At 38.6% G+C, this 22,243-nt stretch overlaps 1 protein-coding gene across 1 annotated transcript in view; it reads left to right on the top strand.

The window, feature by feature from the left end:
• The window catches only part of Atp8a2 (ATPase phospholipid transporting 8A2), a 466,480-nt gene that overhangs the window by 207,494 nt on the left and 236,743 nt on the right, over positions 1-22,243 (top strand). Inside the window, exon 25 of the mRNA XM_070003097.1 lies at positions 8,239-8,411. Within this exon, the coding sequence (XP_069859198.1) occupies positions 8,239-8,411 (173 nt within the window). The remainder of the gene's footprint in view (positions 1-8,238; positions 8,412-22,243) is intronic.

Genomic DNA, 22,243 nt, shown 5'->3' with positions numbered 1-22,243 from the left:
ATGTCTCAGCAAAAGTAACAGCAATAGACATTCACATAGAGTGGAGCTTACACACTGTCTGGCTTCCTTTTTCTTCTGTGTGAGTGTGTGTGTGTGTGTGTGTGTGTGTGTGTGTGTGTGTGTGTGTGTGTGTATGAGAGAGAGAAAGAGCGAGAGAGAGCGAGAGAGAGCCTTATACTCTATTTTATTCAAGGCTGACACTGTCACTTGAGCCATACCTCCACTTCTGGCTTTTTGCTGGTTAACTGGAAATAAGAATCTGAGATTTATCTGCTCAGGCTGGCCTTTGAATTTAAGTGCTCATATATTAGCCTTCTGAGTAGCTAGGATTATAGGTATGAGCTACTGGCATCCGGATTTTCTTCCATTTTTATTCCATCTGATCCCTGGCATATTAGATGGTGGCTTCTCTCAAGTCAAGGTGGTGTCCTATCATTCTACTCCCTACAGTCTAGGTAGGCCCACAGATTTACCCAGAAATGTTGCCTTCCTAATTTCCCTGGCATCTTTCAATCCATCCAAGTTAACAATGAAGATTAAGCAGCACACTGTGCCCAAATGTACAATTTCAGATGAACCTAACTAACTTAATAGTGGTTTATTCATATAGTAGAATGAATAATTTCATTGTATTCTAATGCATGCTAAAATGTGACACTACTGCAATAGGGAATAAATATAATTGATTCATGCAAAAATATTGAATGACTCTCAAAGCATTGCTAAGTGGATAATAGGCCTGACAGAAGAGACTACAAACTATGTTTCTATTTGGATGACTTTCTAAGAAGAGACAAAACTACAATGTCAGAAATAAGGTCAGACAGGTTGGCCTGCAGAGTTACCAGAGGAATGATGGGACTTCTCTGTTCTGATTGTATAGAGCTTTACAGAACTTTGGTAAAACCCCATAAATTGTTTGGACTACCTTATTGTATGATGATTATACCCCAAGAAAGCTAATTAGTGAAAAGAATAATAATATTATAGTAAACACGTCTGTGGAAGATTTCAGGATAGTGTGAATTTAATATATTGGACCAATTTATTATGAGAAGGTAATACTATTTTTGGCCATAAATTTTCTGGTAGATAGGGATTTATAAAAGCATGAAATCAGGTGAGGAGTGGTAAAACATAGCCTGAGGGTTCTAGACTGCTACCCAGGTACTTATAGACAAGAAGTAATGTCTCTTGAAAAATGTTGATTATTATCATCTTGTCCTTTTTGAAGTTTTTTTCTTATTTCATCTTATTATTTGTAATTTAATTTTTATTATCCTTAAATAGTTGTACAAAGGGGTTTTAATTCAACGTGTCAGTGTATGAGAACAATGCACCCTGATCAGATCACCCCTTCTAGTGTCCTCATCCCATCCCCACCATCATCTCAAGTTTCTTAGTCCCATTTTCTCATATATGCATCGAATAGTATGACTGTATCTGCCCACCATTCCTCTCTCCACTCTTTTCCTTCTTCCCTTTATTTCCCACCTCCTTCTAACAAAACATGTTTCGGCTTCCCAGTATTCATTTTGTTAAACTGTTAGTGGAAATCCACCTCTGCTTATACTATACTTCAGTCAGTTTGTATCTCTTGGCTATTAATATTATAGGACATAGTTGAAAATTGACACATTTAGCAGAAATTTCTTTCTTTGTACTTATCAGCTTCATATTTAGGGATATTCATAGATCAGAGCATAACAAATCTTCAGAGCAAATCTTCCAGCTCTGTCTGTCTCCAGCAGAGGCCATGTGCATCTATTCTGAGGTCAGCCCTGGTGGCCTGTGTTAGTTCATAAAGGGTTTGCTGTGTAAGAGTCTTTGGTTCTGTTTGTGTTATAACTATTAATTTCCATAAATGCAAATGCATGGGGAATATTTGGGCCGTTAAGGAAGAGGTGTGGTTATACTGAGAATGAATTTGAGTAAAAAGGAAAAGGTGGCAGAAGTGGTGGATACAGCTGCCCCAGCTCTGAAAAGCCTATACCTTGGGAATAAAACTCTGTAGAACCAGAGGTGCTGGAGTGAAAAAAGGCAGAGCCAAGAGTCAGAAAAGTGCTGGCAAAATAAACATACAGAATGGAAAAACAAACAAACAAAACAAAAAACCCCTCAAACCAAGCCAGGCACTGGTGACTCACTCCTATAATCCACAGGAGACTGAAATCTGAGGATTGGGATTTGAAGCCAACCTGGGCAGAAAAGTCTGTGAGGCTCTTATCTTCAATTAACCACCAAACAGCCAGAAGTGGAGCTATGGATCAAGTAATAAAGAACCAGCCTTGAGCAAAACACCTAAGCAAGTTGGGCAGTGGTGTCTCATGCTTGTAATCTTAGCTTCTCAAGAAGCTGAGGACTGAGGGTCAAAGCTAAGCCAGGCAGGAAAGTCCATAAGACTCTTATCTCTAATTAATCACCAAATGCCAGACATGGGGGAGGAAAAGCTCAGGGACAGCACCAGGCTCTTAGTTCAAGCCCTAGAACAAATAATTAAAAAATAAAAAAAAGAGACAATACCTCCAAGCCCCCTAAAATTAAAAAGAAAGAAAGAAGGAAGAAAAGAAAGAAACCCTCTATGAACTAGAAGATGTACATTACTGTTAGACATTTATTTGTCCAAGGTTAATTCAAGATCAGGCTCTCTGTTTCTCAATGTAATGGCTAAGTATGGTTTGGTGGAAGTGTAACTGATGAAACTTGAACCAGCCTGGCTTTTCCGTTGGTCAGCTCAGAGCCCTTGGGAATTTGCAGAACATCAAAGTGAAGGCTGAGGCAGCTGTTGCTACCCATGGCATCTAAGAAACCCCTTCTGGCCCTGTGAAGGCTCCTGCCTCCACATATTTCCATGTGGCTGGAACTCTTTGCATGCTGAAGAAAGATTTCCTGCCACCTGTAGATTTGTAGAAATGCATGCAAGTTCTAGAAATGTCCATCTCTCCTGGTTTGTTTTCTAAATCTAAAGTGATTAACAATGAGTAATGATTAACCACCTGAGTAATGCTCTCTGCTCATAGGTTTAATAGGTCTTTTAAAAGATATTTTTAGGTTTCCTCCCTTTATTATTTCATTTATGGTTTGAATCAACTCTAAAACAAAGTTTAAATGCCTTAAAATGGAATATCTACCCAGGTTTTGGTATAATTTTAACTGCTCAGGAGGCTGAAATCTGAGGATCATGGTTTGACCCCAGCCTGGGCAAGATAGTCCTTGAGACTCTTATCTCCTATTTGTAAAAGTCAGAAGTACAGCTGTGGCTCATGTGGTAGAATGCTAGCTTTGAGCAGAAAAACAAAGGTACAGTGCTCAGGCCCTGTACCCAGGAAACATCCTCTGCCCCCAAATATTTTCTGGGTTTAGATGGCACATACCTTAATATTCCTCCAGGGTCCATCAGATGAGCCTGTATAAACCAGCAGCTATACAAATATCCTTGAGGACACAAAGTCATGTGTCTATGGTGTTTATTTAGTTTTATTTTATTTTATTTTTATGTGTGCCAGTACTGGGGCTTGAACTGAGTGCTTGTTGCTGTCACTTGGCCTTTTCACTCAAGGCTGGTACTCTACCACTTGAGCCATACCTCCACTTTTAGCTTTTTGCTGGTTAACTGGAGGAAAGAGTCTCATATACTTTTCTGCTGAAGATGGCTTTGAACTGCAATCATCAGATCTCAGCCTCCTGAGTAGATAGGCCCCCAACACTCAGTTTAGTTTTATTTTAGACATTGGAAATGGAATGACAAACACCAACCTTGCCATAAGAAATACAAGGTCATTAGAGAAATGTGAAGAGGGTAGACCGTTCAGCATGGCTAAGGGGACAATCATCGGTTACAGTCACCTATTTGGGCAAAAAAGTGAGCTTTTAATGCAAAGGAATATGAAATTATAGAACATGAATGAACAGCTGGAAATATATAGTCCCATATTAACACCTAGAAGGCAAATTCTAATGAAGGATTTTGGAATGTTTCTTATCTTTCTGGGAATGAAACTCCAAGCCCCAATTCCCTATGCCTCTTATAACAGCTAAGTCCATTGTAACTTTTAGTAATTGGTTTTTTATTAAACTAAGAGAGTGTAGTATAAATTTTTTAGCAAGTGGGCTAAATAGGTATTAACAGACCCTGGGATCCAACCACAATTTGTAACATGGTTCCTTTGGGAAAATGGATTCTAAGTGCCCAATAACTACCTTACAAATAGACTTTTGAATCATAGTCCGTTGGAGAATAAGGAACTGTTTGTGATGGTAATACCTTCCATTGGCTTGTGTGAGAACTGCACAGAAGGGACCTATATCCTGCCATATGTATGTGGTGAGCCCTGCTAGTCTGGGTTTGATCAAATATTATTGCTGAGTAGGCATGGAAGTTGTAGGAATGAAACCGAAAGCAGAGGTGAGAGAGAAGTCCAATAGAGAGCTGAAAGGATGAATCTACAGAGGTTTAGGTGGTAGGGAATGCTTTTAATCTCCAAGGCAATAGTGGGATTCTGAGCAGATGAAATGGAGTAGAGGGGAGCATAGGAAGGAAAGCAACTTAGGAGTAGAAGTAGCTGAAGGCCAAAAAATCCAGAAGCAGCTAGTAAGAATCAAGAACAGATTATTTGTTTGTTTATTTACTTTTGTGTTGGTCCTAGGGCTTGAACCCAGGGCTAGCAAATGACTGTCATGGATATTAAAGGAAATTGAGTCAAAACTTGGATATCTCAATTCATTTGTGATTCAACATATGCATTGAGCACTTTTTAAACATTTAATTTTATTGTCAAGGAGATGTAAGAAGGGTTACAGTTACATATGTAAGGTGGTGAGTACATTTCTTGTCAAACATTGTTACCCCTCCCTCATTTTTCTCCCACTTTTCCTCTCCCTCAGTGCCCCCCCCCAAGTTGTAAAGTTCATTTCCAATGAATGTCTTGTATCACTATTGCATTGGTTCACACTTTGCCATGAGTTAACATGATCAGAAGTTAGTGAAAGGAGTCACTGCCTTTATCAGATTTACAATTTAATGTAATTCCAACCAAATACAAAAATGAGCCAAAGGTTATTAGGGCATGGTAGTGGTGATATATAGAATACACTCCTAGGAGAATATTAAGCTTGCCTTATTTCATTGTGGGCATTTTTTTGCCTTCATTGTATTTTAAGATTTTAAGAAATCCCTTTGCACAACTACTTAAAGATAATTTCTAAAAAAATTTTAAAAGTTGGGCCCCCAGTGGCTCATACTTGTAATCCTAGCTACTCAGGTGGCTAACATCTAAGAATCCAGCCAAGGCAGGAAAGTCCATGAGATTTATCTCCAATTAACCAACAAAAACCTGGAAGTAGAACCGTGGCTCAAGTGGTAGAATGTTAGTCTTGAGCAAAAAATTCTAAGGGACAGTTCATAGTTCCTGAATTCAAGCCTCAGTGATCTCTCTCTCTCTCTCTCTCTCTCTCTCTCTCTCTCTCTCTCTCTCTCTCTCTCTCTCTCTCTCTCTCTTTCTCTCTCTTTCCTCTCTCTCTCTCATCGCCTCTCTCTTTCACACACATACACACTTAAAATTTTTTAAAAAAAGATTTATGAGGTAGATTGCATGAAACACATCTTTTTTTAAAAAGTCAATATTAGAGCATGTAGCCACTCATAACTATATTTTGGTTAGTTGACTAAAATAGTTTTGACTTACATATCTACTTAATTGAGTTAACATGGCTACTTTGTGTTTTATTATGTGAAAAAATCTCTGGCCATGAAATTATCAGTGTGAAATTTTCCTAGTTACTGTAGTATAATTTAATAATTTTGGCTCTCTCCTAGTAAGTGGCCAAGATATCTATATCTCCCACACATCCACTTCCCAGCTCCAGGAAGCCTGGGTCCTGCTCATCTGAGAATGTTCCTGAAAGTTGGTGTGGTCAAAATGTAACCCCTAATCATATAGTGTTGGGGGTGGGGTGGGGGTCCAAAGAGAGGTGATTGTGTCATGAAATTTCACTTTCATGAATGCATTAATGCCAATTAGAAAAGAAATTGAGACTTCAAGTTTGATCACTCAGACTGGCTTGCCTTCCTTTTCCCTCTGCCATAGGGTGACACAATACGGAAACTTCTTGGTCTTAGGCTTTCAAGTTGCCATAACCATGAGTCAATAGACATATTCATTATACGTTTCCCAGACTCAGGGATTCTGTGAGAGTAACACATAACAGACTCAGATTGTGGTTTTCTCCCACAAGAAGATGGTGGAAACTCTTTCTTACTTTGTAATAGCTTCTATCTTCATTATAACTAAGGGGGGAAAGATATCTGTTCATTAAACATACTTCTTTAAGATTACAGTTTATATAATCATATTATAAATTACAAGAAAATGTAAAACTTTGTACCAAAATGACTATCATCCAGACAAAATAATTTCAGACTTTTGTGCTTGATAAACTAAACCACATACATACATACATACATACATACATACACATAAATGCACACACACATACACACACACTTTTTTGTGTGTGCCTGTCCTGGAGCTTGAACGCTGGACCTAGATACTGTCCCTGAGTTCTTTTGCTCAAGGTTAGCACTCTACTACTTGAGCCACACCTCCACTTTTAGATTTTTTTGGTAGTTAAGTGGAGATAAGAATCTCATGGACCTTTCTGCCTAGGCTGGTTCTGAACCATGATCTTTAGATCTCAGCCTGCTGACTAGCTATGATGACGTGTGAGCCACTGGTGTCCTGCTTAAACTATAGTTTGATTAGTCAAAAATCTCCTTGTAGTTAAGCTAGATTTCCTGAACATGTACTGATAAATTCCCTGAGATGGTCAAAACAACTTTTTTTTTACAAAAATCTTTTTTCTGAACTTCAAATAGTTATACAAGGGATTACAATTTAATGGGCCTATCTAAGTGTCTAGAGTTTATTGATCAGATTCACCTCTTCCATCATTCTCCCCTATCCTATCTGCCTTTTCCCTACTCATTTAGAACTTCTTTGTTTTAAGCCATAAAAGATGGATCCAGGTTTTAATTCCATGTAACAAGACACCACACTAAGGTGCTTATTTAGGATAGAAGTAATATATTTTGGTAGGTTTGGGTAGTTTAAGTAGACATTTTCCATATATGTAAAAACAGTTAATTTCTTATTCTGATGATAACATGGAGAAAATGGTTTAATCTGATCTCAAATGGAATAGAAATTAATCTTTTTTTTTTTTTGGTCCGGTTGTGGGGCCTGAACTCTGGGCCTGGGCGCTGTCCCTCAGCTCTTCACCTCAAGGCTAGCGCTTTACCACTTGAGCCACAGCGCCACACCACTTGAGCCACAGCGCCACTTCCAGCTTTTTTCTTTTTGCTTATATGGTACTGAGGAATCAAACCCAGGGCCTCATGCATGCAAGGCAAGCACTCTACCACTGAGCCACCTTCCAAGCCCCCTAGAAATTAATCTTTTATGTATATATATATATATATATATATATATATATATATATGTGTGTGTATGTGTTTATGTATATATCTTTTGGAGTTTGTAAAGATTGCCTTTTAGAAAGTGAGACATAGTTGTGTTTACCATTTGGATTTCAGTAATACTATCTTTTGAACCATAAATAACATTTGTTTCTATGGAATTTCTACTTTGGGACATCAGATATAAGGAGATATAAGGATCTTAAAATCCTTAGATTGCATTTCTGGTGGAAGAAAGTTACAAGTTCTGGATCAACCAAACACCCCAAACAAAGTGATGATTGTAAATATCAAATGAATCCCACTCTGAGAATGGTGTGCATTACTTGTGTGTGTGTGTGTGTGTGTGTGTGTGTGCGTGTGCATGTGTGTGTGTGTGTGTGTGTGTGTGTGTGTGTGTGTTTGATGATACTGGGGCTTGAACTCAGGACCTGGGCCTTGTCCCTTAGCTTTTTTGCTCAAGACTAGTGCTCAACCACTTAAGTGCCATAACTCCACTTCTGACTTTTCAGTGGTTTATTAGAGATAAAAGTCTCAGAGACTTTCTTGCTTGGGCTGGCTTTGAACTGTGAACTTCAGATCCCAGCCTCCTGAATAGCTAGGATGACAGGCGTGAGCCTGAATACCCAGCTGAGTACAATGACTTTTAATGTGTTGTGTTACCAGGTTGAACAGTTTGTATTTCTCCATGTTCTGCTTTCAAAGAACTTACCTTGGAGTTCTGTTAAGCATACATATGTGATTCCCTTCTACTCTTGTTCCAGGCAACCAGGGCAGCCATCACTCAGCACTGCACAGATCTTGGCAATTTGCTAGGCAAAGAGAATGACATAGCACTCATCATCGATGGTCATACGCTGAAGTATGCTCTGTCCTTCGAAGTCAGGAGAAGCTTCCTGGACTTGGCACTCTCATGCAAAGCAGTCATATGCTGCAGGTAGGAATATCCAGATGGGCCCAATTGGTGTGTATCATGTATCTGATAGTGTGTCCTCTGGGCTTTATTAGAAGAAATCAGCGCAAGAAAATTTCAGGCTTTAGGCTTTAGGTCTAGGGGTGGGGACAATACAAATCCATCTTTAATTGTTGGTATGCATATTTTCTCAGTGATAATGATGTGTGTGGGGGTGTATGAGAGAGAGAGAGTGTACAGGGTTTTGAATTCAGGAACTGTCCCTCTTTGCTTTGGCTTTTACACTGAAGGCTAGAGCTCTGTCACTTCAGCTACACCTCTACTTCTGGCTTTTTCATGGTTAATTGGAGGTGAGTCCCACAGGTTTGTTTGCCTGCCCTAGCTTTGAACCACAATCTTCACTAACATCTCAGCATCTTGAGAAGCTAGGTTTACAGGCATGAACCATCAGTGCTTGGCAAGCATTTTATACTTTTATTGTCTTTGGAGAAGATATGAGAGGCAAAAACTAGGATTTGTAGTAATATTCATGGTGGGAGATGAATTTATAACATTCTGCCTTGAGCCAGTATGAGCAGTTAACAGGGTCCTACCTATTTGGTTCTTTATTGCAGATGTCAGAGTTCAACTTTAAGATTTGTGAGGTGTGGAGGCCTCTTTCCTAATGTTCAGGGGCTATTTATTTTCAAGCTATAAGGTGCTTGGGTCAAGTTGATATCATGCCATGGTTTGTGTTATTGTGCCATGGTTGGTTCCTCCTGGAATCTGGGAAGGCTTTTTATTAGGGAGGGCATTGTTAACATTCATTTGACTACAGGTACATGGATGTCCAGTTCTGATGAATACTTAAAAGTCAATTATAAAGAAGACAGATTTCTAGCTTAGTATCAGTGGCTCCTACATGTTAATCCTAGCTACTCAGGAGGCTGGGATCTGAGGATCCCTGTTCAAAGCCAGCCCAGGCAGTAAAATCTGTAAGATTCTTCAATCACCCACCAGAAAGCTGGAAGTAGAGCTGTGGTTCAAGTTACCAGTAGAGCACCAACCTTGAGCAAAAAAGCTAAAGGACAGTGCCCAGGCCCTGAGTTTAAGCCCTGGTATGGGCAAAAAAAAAGAAAACTTGAGAAAGATGAATGGTTACCAAAAGCCAAGAACTGGCTGATGGCAAACAGGTAGAAAAAAAAGGGATGGGAAAAATCCCTTTGTAAATAAAGTGTATAGGTACTGATTGGGTGAATTTCTCCATGTGGGCACTTCCTGTTTTGTTACAAAGCTATAAGTCATGGTGAGTCACTTCTGCCTGTCAAACCCTAACATTAACCAAGAAGACATCTTATCTTCCAGCTTATTGGTGGCAGAAACAAACAGAAATAACAGAAACAACAAAAACAATGCAGGAATATACTGGTAAAGTGTATCACAAAGCAAACATGCTAAAATCTTTCAAGGGGAAATCAAAAGTTTTTCAAAGGGAAATCAAAACATGTGTGTTTGGATTCTCAGGGGAGAACCAGGAATGCCTTAGGCTTTACAGAAACATGCTCTCTTCTGACCAGGTGCTTGATGCTAAATAAAACCATCTCCTTCCCCCTTCTTGCTTTGGCTGCCTTCACAGGGGCTTTGTGTGTCACACAGGCTGTATGCTTAAGGACATTTCAGGCATGAGTTCAAACTACAGTTGGCACGGAAAAAGGAAATTTCAAATTAAATACTGTGACTGTCTACCAAATAGAGGCATAACCTGAAAGAAAGAATCAAGGAGAGTTCACTCTTTTCTTGCTCTCAGGGGCATTTCTTGGCTGATCTCACACTTTGGATGAAAAATAAAATGGCATGTACTTAAAAAAAAAACTCCTGCACTACATAAGTACTTATGGTTCATTGAGAATTTAAATGTGAGCTAAATTTAATATGTGGCTTCCTACGTAAGATCAACCTGGATTTTCACTTTTTGTCTTTAAAATATAATCATTGTAGGAGTTATATTATTCTCTAAGAACAGGAAAAGGGTTTCTTTTTCAGATCATAACTTTTCATAATGTGTTTTTAAAATCAGTATTGATTCAGAGATGGGCAAATATAGTGTAAAAATGGGTAACTTCAAATTAAAACAATTTTAATCAGGCATCAGTGGCTCATGCCTATAATCTTAGCTACTTAGGAGGTGAAAATTGTGGCTCTGAGTCATCCCAGGCAGGAAAGTCTGTGAAACTTTTATCTCCAATTAGCCACTAAAAAGCCAGAAGTAGCCGAGCGCTGGTGGCTCACGCCTATAATCCTAGCTACTCAGGAGGCTGAGATCTGAGGATCGTGGTTCAAAGCCAGCCCTGGCAGGAGAGACCGTGAGACTCCTATCTCCAATAAACCACTAGAAAACCGGAAGTGGCGCTGTAGTTCAAGTGGTAGAGTGCTCGCCTTGAGCTGAAGAGCTGAGGGACAGCGCCCAGGCCCAGAGTTCAAGCCCCACGACCGACCAAAAAAAAAAAAAAAAAAGCCAGAAGTAGAGCTGTAGCTCAGTTGTAGAGTACCTGGGGTGGAAAAAGTTGAGTGACAATGGCTAGGCCCAGAGTTCAAGCCCTAGGACCAAAATAGATAAATAAAAATTTAAATAAAAAATTGTAGAAAATGAAGGGAACAAGACAGAGCTTATTAAATATTTTGCTGAAATGAGAATCATACAAAAAATCAAATTAAATTTAAAAATATAGAAAGTCCTCAAAAACCCAGAAGTGGTAGTGTGGCTCAAGTATTAGAGCACAAGCCTTGAGCAAAAAAAGCTAAACAAGAGTGCCAGGTCCTCAGTTCAAGTCCCAGTACTAGCATAAAAAATAAGGTTTAATTAATTAATTAAAAGAGAATCATAAAATTTTACTAATTATATATTGTTATTAATAGATATTTGCCATTTAGCTAAAATCTTAGTAAGGTCCTAATATGGTCAGCAGGATGCTAAATAGCACACACACACATACACATAAGTAAATAAGATGAGAATCATACGGTTTTGCTAATTATATGTCGTTATACTTAAATATTTTTCATTTATCTAAACTCCTAGTAAGGTCATAATGTGGTGAGCAGGATGGTGACTGGTGTGTACTGTGCTACTGTGCTATAAATTATTGCTGTGAACTGGTCTGTCCCAGATGTCTCTCATCTGTGGGCTTAATGTTTGCAGTCTACATTTCTAGGTGTGTTCCCAGGTATTAGTTGAGAAAAAAGAAACAGGAGGTGATCTTTGCTCTTCAGCACAAATAGTATCAAATATGTCATACTATTATCCTCGCTTCTCTGCATCTCCTCTATACTTTAGCTTTTTGGAATCAGGACCTCTTTGAGGCTAATATCCTTCACATTCCTATTTTGCTATATGCAACAGATTCATTTCCTTTTAGCATTTGTGTGTGTGTGTGTGTGTGTGTGTGTGTGTGTGTGTGTGTGTGTGTGTGTTTGCGTGCGCTTGCATGTGCGCATGCCAGGTTTTTTTTTGTATGTATGTGTGTGTATGTGCCAGTCCTTAGGCTTGAACTCAGAGCCTGAGCATTGTCCCTGAACTTTTGTGCTCAAGGCTAGAATTCTACCACTTGAGCCACAGCTCCACTTCTGGCAGTTTTTTGGGTGCTTAATTGGAGAGAAAAGTCTCATGGTCGTTCCTACCCAGCTGGCTTTGAATTGTGGTTCTTAGATCTCAGTTTCCTGAGTAGTTAGGAGTGAGCTACAGGTTCCTGGCTCTAGCATTTGTTTTTAGTGATTCCTCCTTTGAGAGATTTTCTTCTCTGACATCTTTTTCTTCTCCCTGTTGATTCTACTCCTTTTTTTTTGGACTCTCTGAAAGCTTCTGAAATGCTTTCCCAAGGACTTAAGACTCTGGCTGTATCATATTCCCACTCTGAATCTTATTCATATGTGAATTCTGTTTGCTTACTTATTTTCCCATTCTGGGCTTGAACTCAGGGCCTGAGCACTGTCCCTTAATTTTTCCATTCCATGCTAGGATGCTACCACTAGGATGATAGTTCCATTTCTGGCTTTATGCCAGTTAATTGAAGAGAACAGTCTCATGGACTTTCCCTTTCTGGGCTCATTTTGAAGCATAACCCTCAGATCTTCGCCTCCTGAATAGCTAAGTTTATAAGCATGACACACCAGCTCCTGGCTGCATTTCTGTCTATTGTTCTAGCTTGTCTATCTTATACATTGTGGTTCTTTATATCAACATTATGTAGAATCATCTGGAGAAACTTAAGAAAATATTACCCTTGGCCACATAATAAGTGTACTAAATCACAAAGCACGTCTAATTTTAGGATTGTACCCAAAAGGATTAACAACAGGAACTCAGTCAAATACTTACATGTTTGTTTGTAGCAGCCTCTCTTGGTCACAATAGCCAAGAGATGGAGACAACTCAGTTCATGATTAAATAAATAAAATGCAATATATCCATACAATAGAATGTTATTTAGCCACAAAAAGAAGCAGGTTGAATAAAATAAAATAGCTATAAATAAGAAGACATATTATGTAGTCCCACTCATATGAAATATTCAGAATAGATGAATCCACAGGGAGCTGATGGTAGAAGGGATGTGGAATGATTGTGTCCCTGGTACAGGATGATTGCATCACAAACAGAGGACTTCCTTTTAGAGATGATGAAATGCTGTGGGTGATGGTTGAACAGCATTTTGCTTATGGTCAGGACACTAGAGTTTTATACTTTAGCATGGTTAATTTTGTGTTCTGTGAATTTTACTTCAATAAAAATATACTAACTAGGGGCTGGGAAGGTGGCTCAGTGGTAGAGCGCTTGCCTTGCATGCATGAGGCCCTGGGTTCAATTCCTCAGCACCATATAAGCAAAAAGAAAAAAGCTGGAAGTGGTGCTGTGGCTCAAGTGGTAGAACGCTAGCCTTGAGCTGAAGAGCTGAGGGACAGTGCCCAGGCCCAGAGTTCAGACCCCACGACCGGACCCCTTCCCCCCAAAATATATATATACTAACTACTTAGAATTGCGAGATCTGAGGATCACAGTTAGAAGCCAGCCCAGGCAGGAAAGTTCATGAGACTCTTATCTCCAATTAGCCACCAAATAGCCAGAACTGGAAGTATGGTTCAAGTGGTAGTGCACCAGCCTTGAGGGAAAAAAGCTCAGGGACAGCACTTAGTCTGCGTTTAAGTTCTAGGATCAGCACACACTAAACAAACCAACCAACCAACAAGCCAAGCACTAGTGACTCATGCTTGTATCCTAGCAGTTCAAGAGACTGAGATCTGAGGATTGTTGAGGAAAGCCAGGCCAGGCAGAAAAGTCCATGAGACTCTTATTTTCAATTAACCACCAAAAAGCTAGAACTGGAAGCTGTGGCTCAAGAGCTAGAGCATTTACCTTGAGCACTAAAGCTCAGGGACAGCACCCAGGCCCTGAGTTCAAGCCCTTGGATTGGTGCGTGCATGCATTCTCTCTCTCTCTCTCTCTCTCTCTCGCGTGCACGCTCACACACACACACACATACATGGGTAAAATAATTAATTGAAATGAAATGTTTGATGAAGAAAACAAAATGAAGTATTTGAATGGCATTGGTCAAGTGAAAACAATTTTTTTTAAAAGATTTTGATTCATAACCTCTTCCTGTCCACACCTCCCCCCCCAAAAAAAAAAATCAGTAAATTGGAGCTTTAGGAATTTTACCAATACTCTGGTTAATTCCCCTGAGCAGTTAGGGTTAAGAAACAGTGACCACTCCAACCTGCTTGTCTTCTGTGGTCTCTGTATTGAATTCCAGACCTGAGATCCAGCTGTGCCCATGACTTTTATCCCCTATCACTGGGCACCTTAAATTCAAAATGTTGTTGAGCAGAATGAGTTATAACCTTTGTGGCTATGTCTATCCTCTCCTGCACACCATAAGAGCAAAATTAGTTATTTGAAATTTAAAATTCCTATCTTTTCATTTTGTTGATCCTTGATTTTATAATGAGTAAATAAAGGCCTTTGATAAATCATATCATGTTGCCATGAGCTCAACAAGTAATGGAAGAAGTAGCCTAGTATCTTAGATATGGGTTGTGTCAGGTCAGCCTGTGCTAACCTAATTGTGTCAGCTGCTTCAGTCACATATCTTTTACTCTTAGGATTCACAATAGTATGTCAAAGCTTTTTGCTTTTACCCTAGTTTTCAAGCTGTAGAATGTTTACAAGTTTTCGGAATTTATCATTTCTCCAAAGGAATTACAGTCATGTTGAAAATGTATAACCCCTTTTATATCACCTTTATAATAACAATAAAAAATTAAAAAAAGAAAATATGTAAGCCATTTTTAATATATCCCAGAAAATTTTTTTTGTGTTCTCTTACTCCTTTTCTCAATTGTCCTTTTTTTCTTTGAAGCCCTTTATTGTTTGTCAAAATGGAGATAAAGTTTTGTTGCAAGACTACCAGGGGGTATAGGCAAACTTTGACCTCTTGGGACCATTCAGAAATCTTTAAGTGACTGTGTCTCATCAGGAAGCAAGTCATGAAAAAATCATCAGTGTCTTCCTGTAAGGAAGTCAGCAATGGCCTCTGTGAACTCCCCTGCAAGTACAGGTGATGCTGGTGGCCCCAAGCATCCACTAGCCAGTGGATGTGATTTATGACTGCATTTCTGGGCAAAAGATGGAGGAAAGGGAAAGCCTCACAGCAGGGATTTCCAATGGATGTGCAAATTAAGAGCTTTAGAAGACATCATTTATTTTCTTTAATATGTTTAGACTAGTGTCTCTCAAGAGAGAGTCATGGCTAAACATTCAAAATCTACTGTGATACTGTGGAAATAAAGACAGTTGAGAGAAAAAGGCAATGGGCTCACTGCATGTCTTATAAGACTTTGGGAGTTTGTATTTTTCTAGCTCTTAGAGTGATTTATAATTCTTGTTAAAAAAGTTAGAAATTAGAAATTCGAACACAAGAAGAAAGAAAAAAGGCATTTACAATGTCACCAACTAAATGATTCACTGTTAAGATTTGGTGCTAAAACCCAGACTTCATTCTGTGAAAATACTTTTTTTTGGTAAAACTTCAAAGAGTGGTTACAACTGTTCACAATATGCAAACTGAAAGGGTGTAAACAGTTTTGACAGTAGAAATCACAATGTAATGTAAATTTGTTTTTAGAAAAACGCAATAAATATTTTTATCTATTTTTAGTTGCTGGATGTTAGATCCAGTTTTAAACTATTATAGGATTATGATTTGTATGTGTGTGTTTATACACACATGCATGCATGCATGAATACACATGCTGGTACTGGGCTTGAACTCAGGGTTTCACACTCTCCTTTGTCTTTTTCTGCTCAAGGCTGACACTCTACCACTTGAACCATACCTTTACTTCTGGCTTTTTGCTGGTTAAGTGGAAATAAGTGTTTCACTGATAGAACTGGCTTTGAACCATGATCCTGAGATCTCAGCCTCCTGAGTAGCTAGGGTTACAGGTGTGAGCCACATGTGTCTTTGAAAATTTCTATCCCTAATTGTTGCTAAGATGTGATGATGTCCATAAAATATTGCTGTTAACTACATGTAAATATATAACAAGATTTGAGCTTTTCTTCTGAGAAAGGGAAGTTTGGTTTTTTTCTTTTTTTTATTATTGTGAAAATACTGTACAGAGGGGTTACAATTACATGGGCAAGATAATGAGTACATTTCTTATCAAGCATTGTTGCCTCCTCCTTTGTTTCACCATACCATCCCTTCCCCGCTCCACCCCCACTCTGCAGCTTTTTCTTCTTCCTACTGTTCCCAGGGTTACTAGTGAACCACATCTACTTGGCTTTCACTGCTGTCACAGACTTTCCTTTCTTTTTCAATTTACTTTTTGGTGCCAGTAGTGGGGCTTGAACTTACAGCCTCAGGCCTCATACTTTCTAGGCTTTTTGGCTCTGCTGGTGCTCTATCATTTGAGTCACACATCCAGTCTAACATTTTGGGAAGTTTTTATTTTTTTAAAAAAAGGATGGCCAATAGACACATGAAGAAATGTTCAACATCCCTAGCCATAAAAGAAATGCAAATCAAAACAACATTGAGATATCACCTCACCCCAGTTAGAACAGCAAAAATCAAGAACTCTAACAACAACAGATGCTGGAGGGGATGTGGACAGAAAGGAACCTTACTTCATTGTTGGTGGGAATGTAAACTTGTTCAACCGCTTTGGAAAGCAGTATGGAGGTTCCTCAAAAGACTTCACATAGAGCTCCCCTATGACCCAGCAATCCCACTTTTGGGCATTTACCTAAATGTTTACAAACAAGACCACACTAAAGCTACCAGCACAACTATGTTTATTGCAGCATTATTTACCATAGCTAAGATATGGAACCAACCCAGATGCCCCTCAGTAGATGAATGGATCAAGAAAATGTGGTATATATACACAATGGAATTCTATGCCTCCATCAGAAAGAATGACATTGCCCCATTTGTTAGGAAATGGAAAAACTTGGAAAAAATTATATTAAGTGAAGTAAGATAGGCCCAAAGAAACATAGGTCCCATGGTTTCCCTTATTTGCAATATCTAGTATATGTATGAGTCAAGCGGAAAAGGTCAGATAATGTGATGTCAGGAAAATGAACCCTTAGATATGTATTTTAATGTTTTTTTTTCTTTCATGCATGTGTTTCTAACGCATTTATAAGATTATCTCTTTGTTGCTTTGTATGTCCCTCCCCCACAGTATAACCCCTGCTTTCACTATATTTGATGTCAGTATAACTTGTGGAGGAGATGGGGAAAAACCAGTTGTTTAAGGATACAGGTGGACCTGTTGCAACAATGAGAAGTACAAGTTGTCATGTCCAAAACGAGCTTTACAACGTCCGTGCGGTGGGGGGGGGGGGAGAAGGGGGGGAAGGAGAAGGATTGGGATTGGGGGGGGAGGCGGGAGGCTGGGAAGGGATGTGAAGGGTAAACAAAGGAGGAGGCTGCAATGCTTGGTAAGAAATGTACGCATTATCCTGCCCATGTAATTGTAACCCCTCTGTACAGTATGTTCACAAATAAAATAAAATAAAATAAAATAAAATAAAACTTAATATAAGAGAGAAATGACCAGCAGCCTTGTCTCTGTAGGGAAAAACTTATTTCCCTTTGTTGAACAGAGTAAGTTGGATTCTAAATCCCAGTTTGGGCATGAATATACATTTTCTCACATACACAAAGGAAAAGAAAATCATCATAGGCTGATGTATTGAACAGAACTGCACAGTATTTAAAGGCTTCATTAGATACCTGGCTCAGCCTTCTACCTTGTTCTAGACTCAAGTTATCACATAATCTATATCCAAAAATCTTTGCACTCTTCCTCTGATTAATGAGGCATGAGGGATAAGAGGAAAACAGAACACTGAGCATTTTGTGTGTGGCATTGTTAGTAATCTACATACAGATTTATGTCAAAACTGAGTTCAGGCTTAGTAATTAGAATTGTACACCAATTGTGTTTTGCTTGGCCTCCATATTGGTAGGGATCCAATCACACAATTGCTAAAATAAAACTTTTCTTTACCTTTTTTCATTGATGTGATTTCTCAGCATCGTGCATGTTTTAGTTCTATGCCAGCTTTCTATTTATTCAAGGGAGCATTATTAACTTGTCGAGGTTGTAAGACTATCCTTGGGCTGTTTGAAGTATGATGGCTTAACAGATATTTGCACATTTCTTGATTAAATGTAATTAAGGTGGAATTCATTTTTAGGCAGGCCTTTTTTCTCCATTTAGCTCTAACATAAAGACTGTTGCTTGAATGATTAAGTCAATTTTCTTTGGTCCTTGCTGGCTTTATTGTTAACTCTGCTAAAGAAGAGTGTGCTCTTTAGCATTATCTTGAGTAAAAACAATTTCTAAGTCTTAAAGCTTAAAAATGCTTTTTCTGCTGGTATGTTAGCCAGATGCTAATAGTTTACACCTCTAAGCCTAGCTACTCAGGAGGCTGACATCTTAGAATGACAGTTTGAAGCCAGCTCAGACAGGAAAGACTATGAGACTCTAATCTCCAATTAATGAACAAAAAGTGAGAAGTGGAGATGTAACTCTAGTGGTAGAGTGCTAGCCTTGAGCAAATCTAAGGGCTAACACATAGTCCCTGAGTTCAAGACCCAGTGACAGCACACATACCCCCCACACACACCTAAATAAATATTTACTACAAGATAAAAATTAGGAAGCTCTTCTATCAGAAAATCTGCTATAAGCAACCAAACCAAAAAGACATTTCTACCATGGGAGTTGGTCCATAATAATATATTTTGTAATTAATTGGGAGCACATCTGTAGGAGGTCACTTTTCCTCTGAAATAGAACCATTTTTTTTGTGTGGTTCTGAAACATAATTTATGTGGCAGAAGTTGCCTTCAATTGCTTGTCACATTAGTGTTTCTAGACTAGAAGCTTGGTTACCAACAGGGGCTACAGAAGCAACCTTTTCTTTTTTTCTTTCTTTTTTTTTGGGGGGGTCCAGTGGTGGGGCCTGAACTCTGGGCCTCAGCTCTTCAGCTCAAGGCTAGTGCTCTACCACTTGAGCCACAGCGCCACTTCCGGCTTTTTTTCCTGCTTAAATCGAACCCAGGGCCTCAAGCATGCAAGGCAAGTGCTCTTCTACTGCGCCACCTTCCCAGCCCCAGAAGCAACCTTTTCTTTTGTACGGTAGTCTAGGAATTAAGCTAATAGGGTCTCTGAGCTCCCATACATCTGCTTTTAACACACCGGGACCCAGAAGAACTTACAGAAATGTCACTTTTTAAGTGTTTCTCTTATTTTCCCCTCCTTTCATCATGTTCATGAGTGATTAATTCACTACTGTCATTCTTGACAATATTTCTTGCCAAATAAAACAGGGTGATATGAGGCTGAACTGTGGTTCAAAACTCTGAAGCAGAAGCTCATAATATTTGGCATCTTTCTTAGCATGAAAACAAACCAGAAACCTGGGGGCAGGATGTTAAGAACAGTGCTTAATTAAACATGTGGTATATATCATGAATATTTATGCCCCAAAGTCTTGCCTTGTAACAGTAGTTGTACTTAAAAGGCCTTTTTTCTTCTCTTTCTATGAAATAGTTTACTATGTGCTTCATTAGTACAAAAAGTGTCCTGTTAACTTGGATTATGAAATAAACCTTCCCTGCTCCTGACAATGATAACACCTTTCTGATGGAGAAAGTAAAATCCTTCTTAGGTTAATTAGTCCCAAAGAAAATTATGTTTTCCATTTTCCTGCCTAGGCACCTGACTCTTGGCTCATTTATCATTTCTTGATTTATCAATGCTTTCCTCTTCCTGATTCTGACAGCCAGGATTCTGCCTTTGAAAACCACTTAACATACTCTATCCTGGAAACTTGACCATCCTCCAGCAATGTTAGTTTAGGAGTTATACTGGTTCTTCCTCATGGTGAGCACACACTTCTCTGGTTGGTCTCTTACTTGTTTAGAGAGGAAACAAATGACAAATAAAAGACATACATTGAAGACGTTTGCTTCTCAAAGTTCTTGACACTATTTTTCTTTTGGTTCCATCTAGGCCCATCACTGTCCACAGCTGCTATGTCAAGGGATAGAGCGAATTAAAGTTGCTGGGTTGAGGGAGCCTATGGTGACTTCTAAGCTTTATTACCACTGTCATCTGCAGAGTTCTGTGGGGTCAACAGAGACTGATGGCCACTGCTGAATGATTTGATTTCAGTTGTTGTTAAACAGTTGACTGAGTTCTGCCACAGTTCCAGGGCCAAATTGTCTCTAGTGGTTTTGTTCCTGACAGACCTGCACATGAGAAGTGGGGAAGACAGATAGCTATCCCCAGCCCGACCCTCCCATCCACTTCCCAATTCCTGGGTCATCTGAGAAAAACAGAGCATTTTTTCTCTTTCTCCTTGTAAGCAGCATTCTTACTGCTGTCTTTCACCACTTAGACACACCAGTCATTAAAGACCAAAGTAAATATACCAACTTGAAGATAATCCTTTTATAAATATACAAGCCTCAAGTTAAAACCGTCTGTCCATCGTTTGTGCAGTTTTTCTCCCTGTTATTTGTTTTAATGGATGGGTGTTATTTGAAGATACCAGAGCTTGAGAAATTAAAAGTCCTGCTATCATAATATTTTGCTTTTTTTTTTTTTTTTTTACAAATTCTTGAACCAAAATGTCCTATTTTCTCCTGAGAAGATCATAATGAATACATATTGAATTATATTTTCCTGCAACAGAAAAGAATAACAGTAGGGAATAAAAGTTGCTGTGTAAAAATATGAGAATACATTTAAGTTCACTGTTTCTGATGCTGTCTGTCAAGAGCTGAACTTTAAATTATTAAAAAACCTGACACTAAATATCATGCTAATGTAGAAAGAGATGAATCTTTTAAAGGGTAAAATAAAACCCAAATGGTGAATAATGTTACTTTTCTTTTCCTTTTGTTTCTTTTTAATTAACACAACGTATTTATACATATTTATGGAGTATGGTACAATAATCTGATATATGAATACAGCCTATTGAAGTTAGGTAATAAAGCATTTCTATCTCAAACCTTTATAATTTCTATGTCTTGGAATCTTCATATGCTGCTTTTATAGTTATTTTGAAATATATCATAAATTGTTCTATGCTGTAGTTGTTCCTCTCCTGGGGGATAGAATGCTAGAATTAGTTGCTCCTATGAAATATTTTTATATTCCTTAGGATTCCTCTCTCAAACCTTCTTCCTCACTTTTTCTGTCTCTAGTGACTGGTGACTGCCATTCTACTTTCTTCTATGAGATTGATTTTTTTTTTTAGTTTCTACAAATGAGCTAAAAAAATCAATCTCCTGGCTTATTTCATTTAATGTGATATTCTCCAGATCTGTCCACATTACCACAAATGACAGAATGTCCTTCTTTTTGTGCAAGAATAATATTCATCTATGTATTCTTTATCCATTCATCTACCGATGATACTGTCTAATAGCCAGATACAGTCTTTCTGGTGCTTATGGAATGCTAGTTTTTGGTTAGTCATTGTAATGTGTGTTGTTTCCAACAGACCTGAGAACATGAGCCTGCTTTAGTCTAATGTATTTTCAATGTCTTTAGTTTTGCCAGCTGAGGTTGTATAAGTAGTGCCCATTAGAAAAGGATTCTCTCTCTCTCTCTCTCTCTCTCTCTCTCTCTCTCTCTCTCTCTCTCTCTCTCTCTCTCTCTCTCCATATATATATACACACACTTTTATTAACTTTAAGTAGTTGTACAAAGAAGTTACTTCTCAACAAATCAATTTATGAATACAATGCATCTTGATAAATGTTGCCCCTTTCATCATTTTCTACCATTCTTCCCAACCTAATCCCTCCCATTCATTTTCTTAATCTCATAGGATATGCATTGAATATCATGACCACATTCTTGGCTCTCTTCCTCTTTTCATTCATCTATCCCCACTTTCCCTTGATTTCCTCCCATACCCTCAAGTACCAGTTTCCTGGTTTTCATTTTGTTGGACTATGAGTTAATTTTCTAAGGAATTATACTATTTGAATTCTCACCTGCAAATACTATACTTCAGGTAATACATTTGTGTGCACTTGCATTCAACTTCATATGTGTTTACTTGTACATTTATAAATTTGTTCTAGCTCCTACATTTGAGATAAAACATGTCCCTTATCTCTCTGGGCCTGATTTACTTAGCATAATTCTTTTCCAGGTCCATCCCTTTTGTTGCAAATGATGTAATATCATTCTTCCTAATGGATGGGTAAAGTTCCAGTACACACACACACACACACACACACACACACACACACACACACACACACACACACACA

Source organism: Dipodomys merriami, unplaced genomic scaffold (genome assembly GCF_024711535.1).
Source record: "Dipodomys merriami isolate MVZ:Mamm:240054 unplaced genomic scaffold, mDipMer1.0.p SCAF_6, whole genome shotgun sequence".
Classification (NCBI taxonomy): domain Eukaryota; kingdom Metazoa; phylum Chordata; class Mammalia; order Rodentia; family Heteromyidae; genus Dipodomys; species Dipodomys merriami.
The sequence above is the reverse complement of the archived record's forward strand: the minus strand, read 5'-3'. Positions and strand labels throughout refer to the sequence as shown.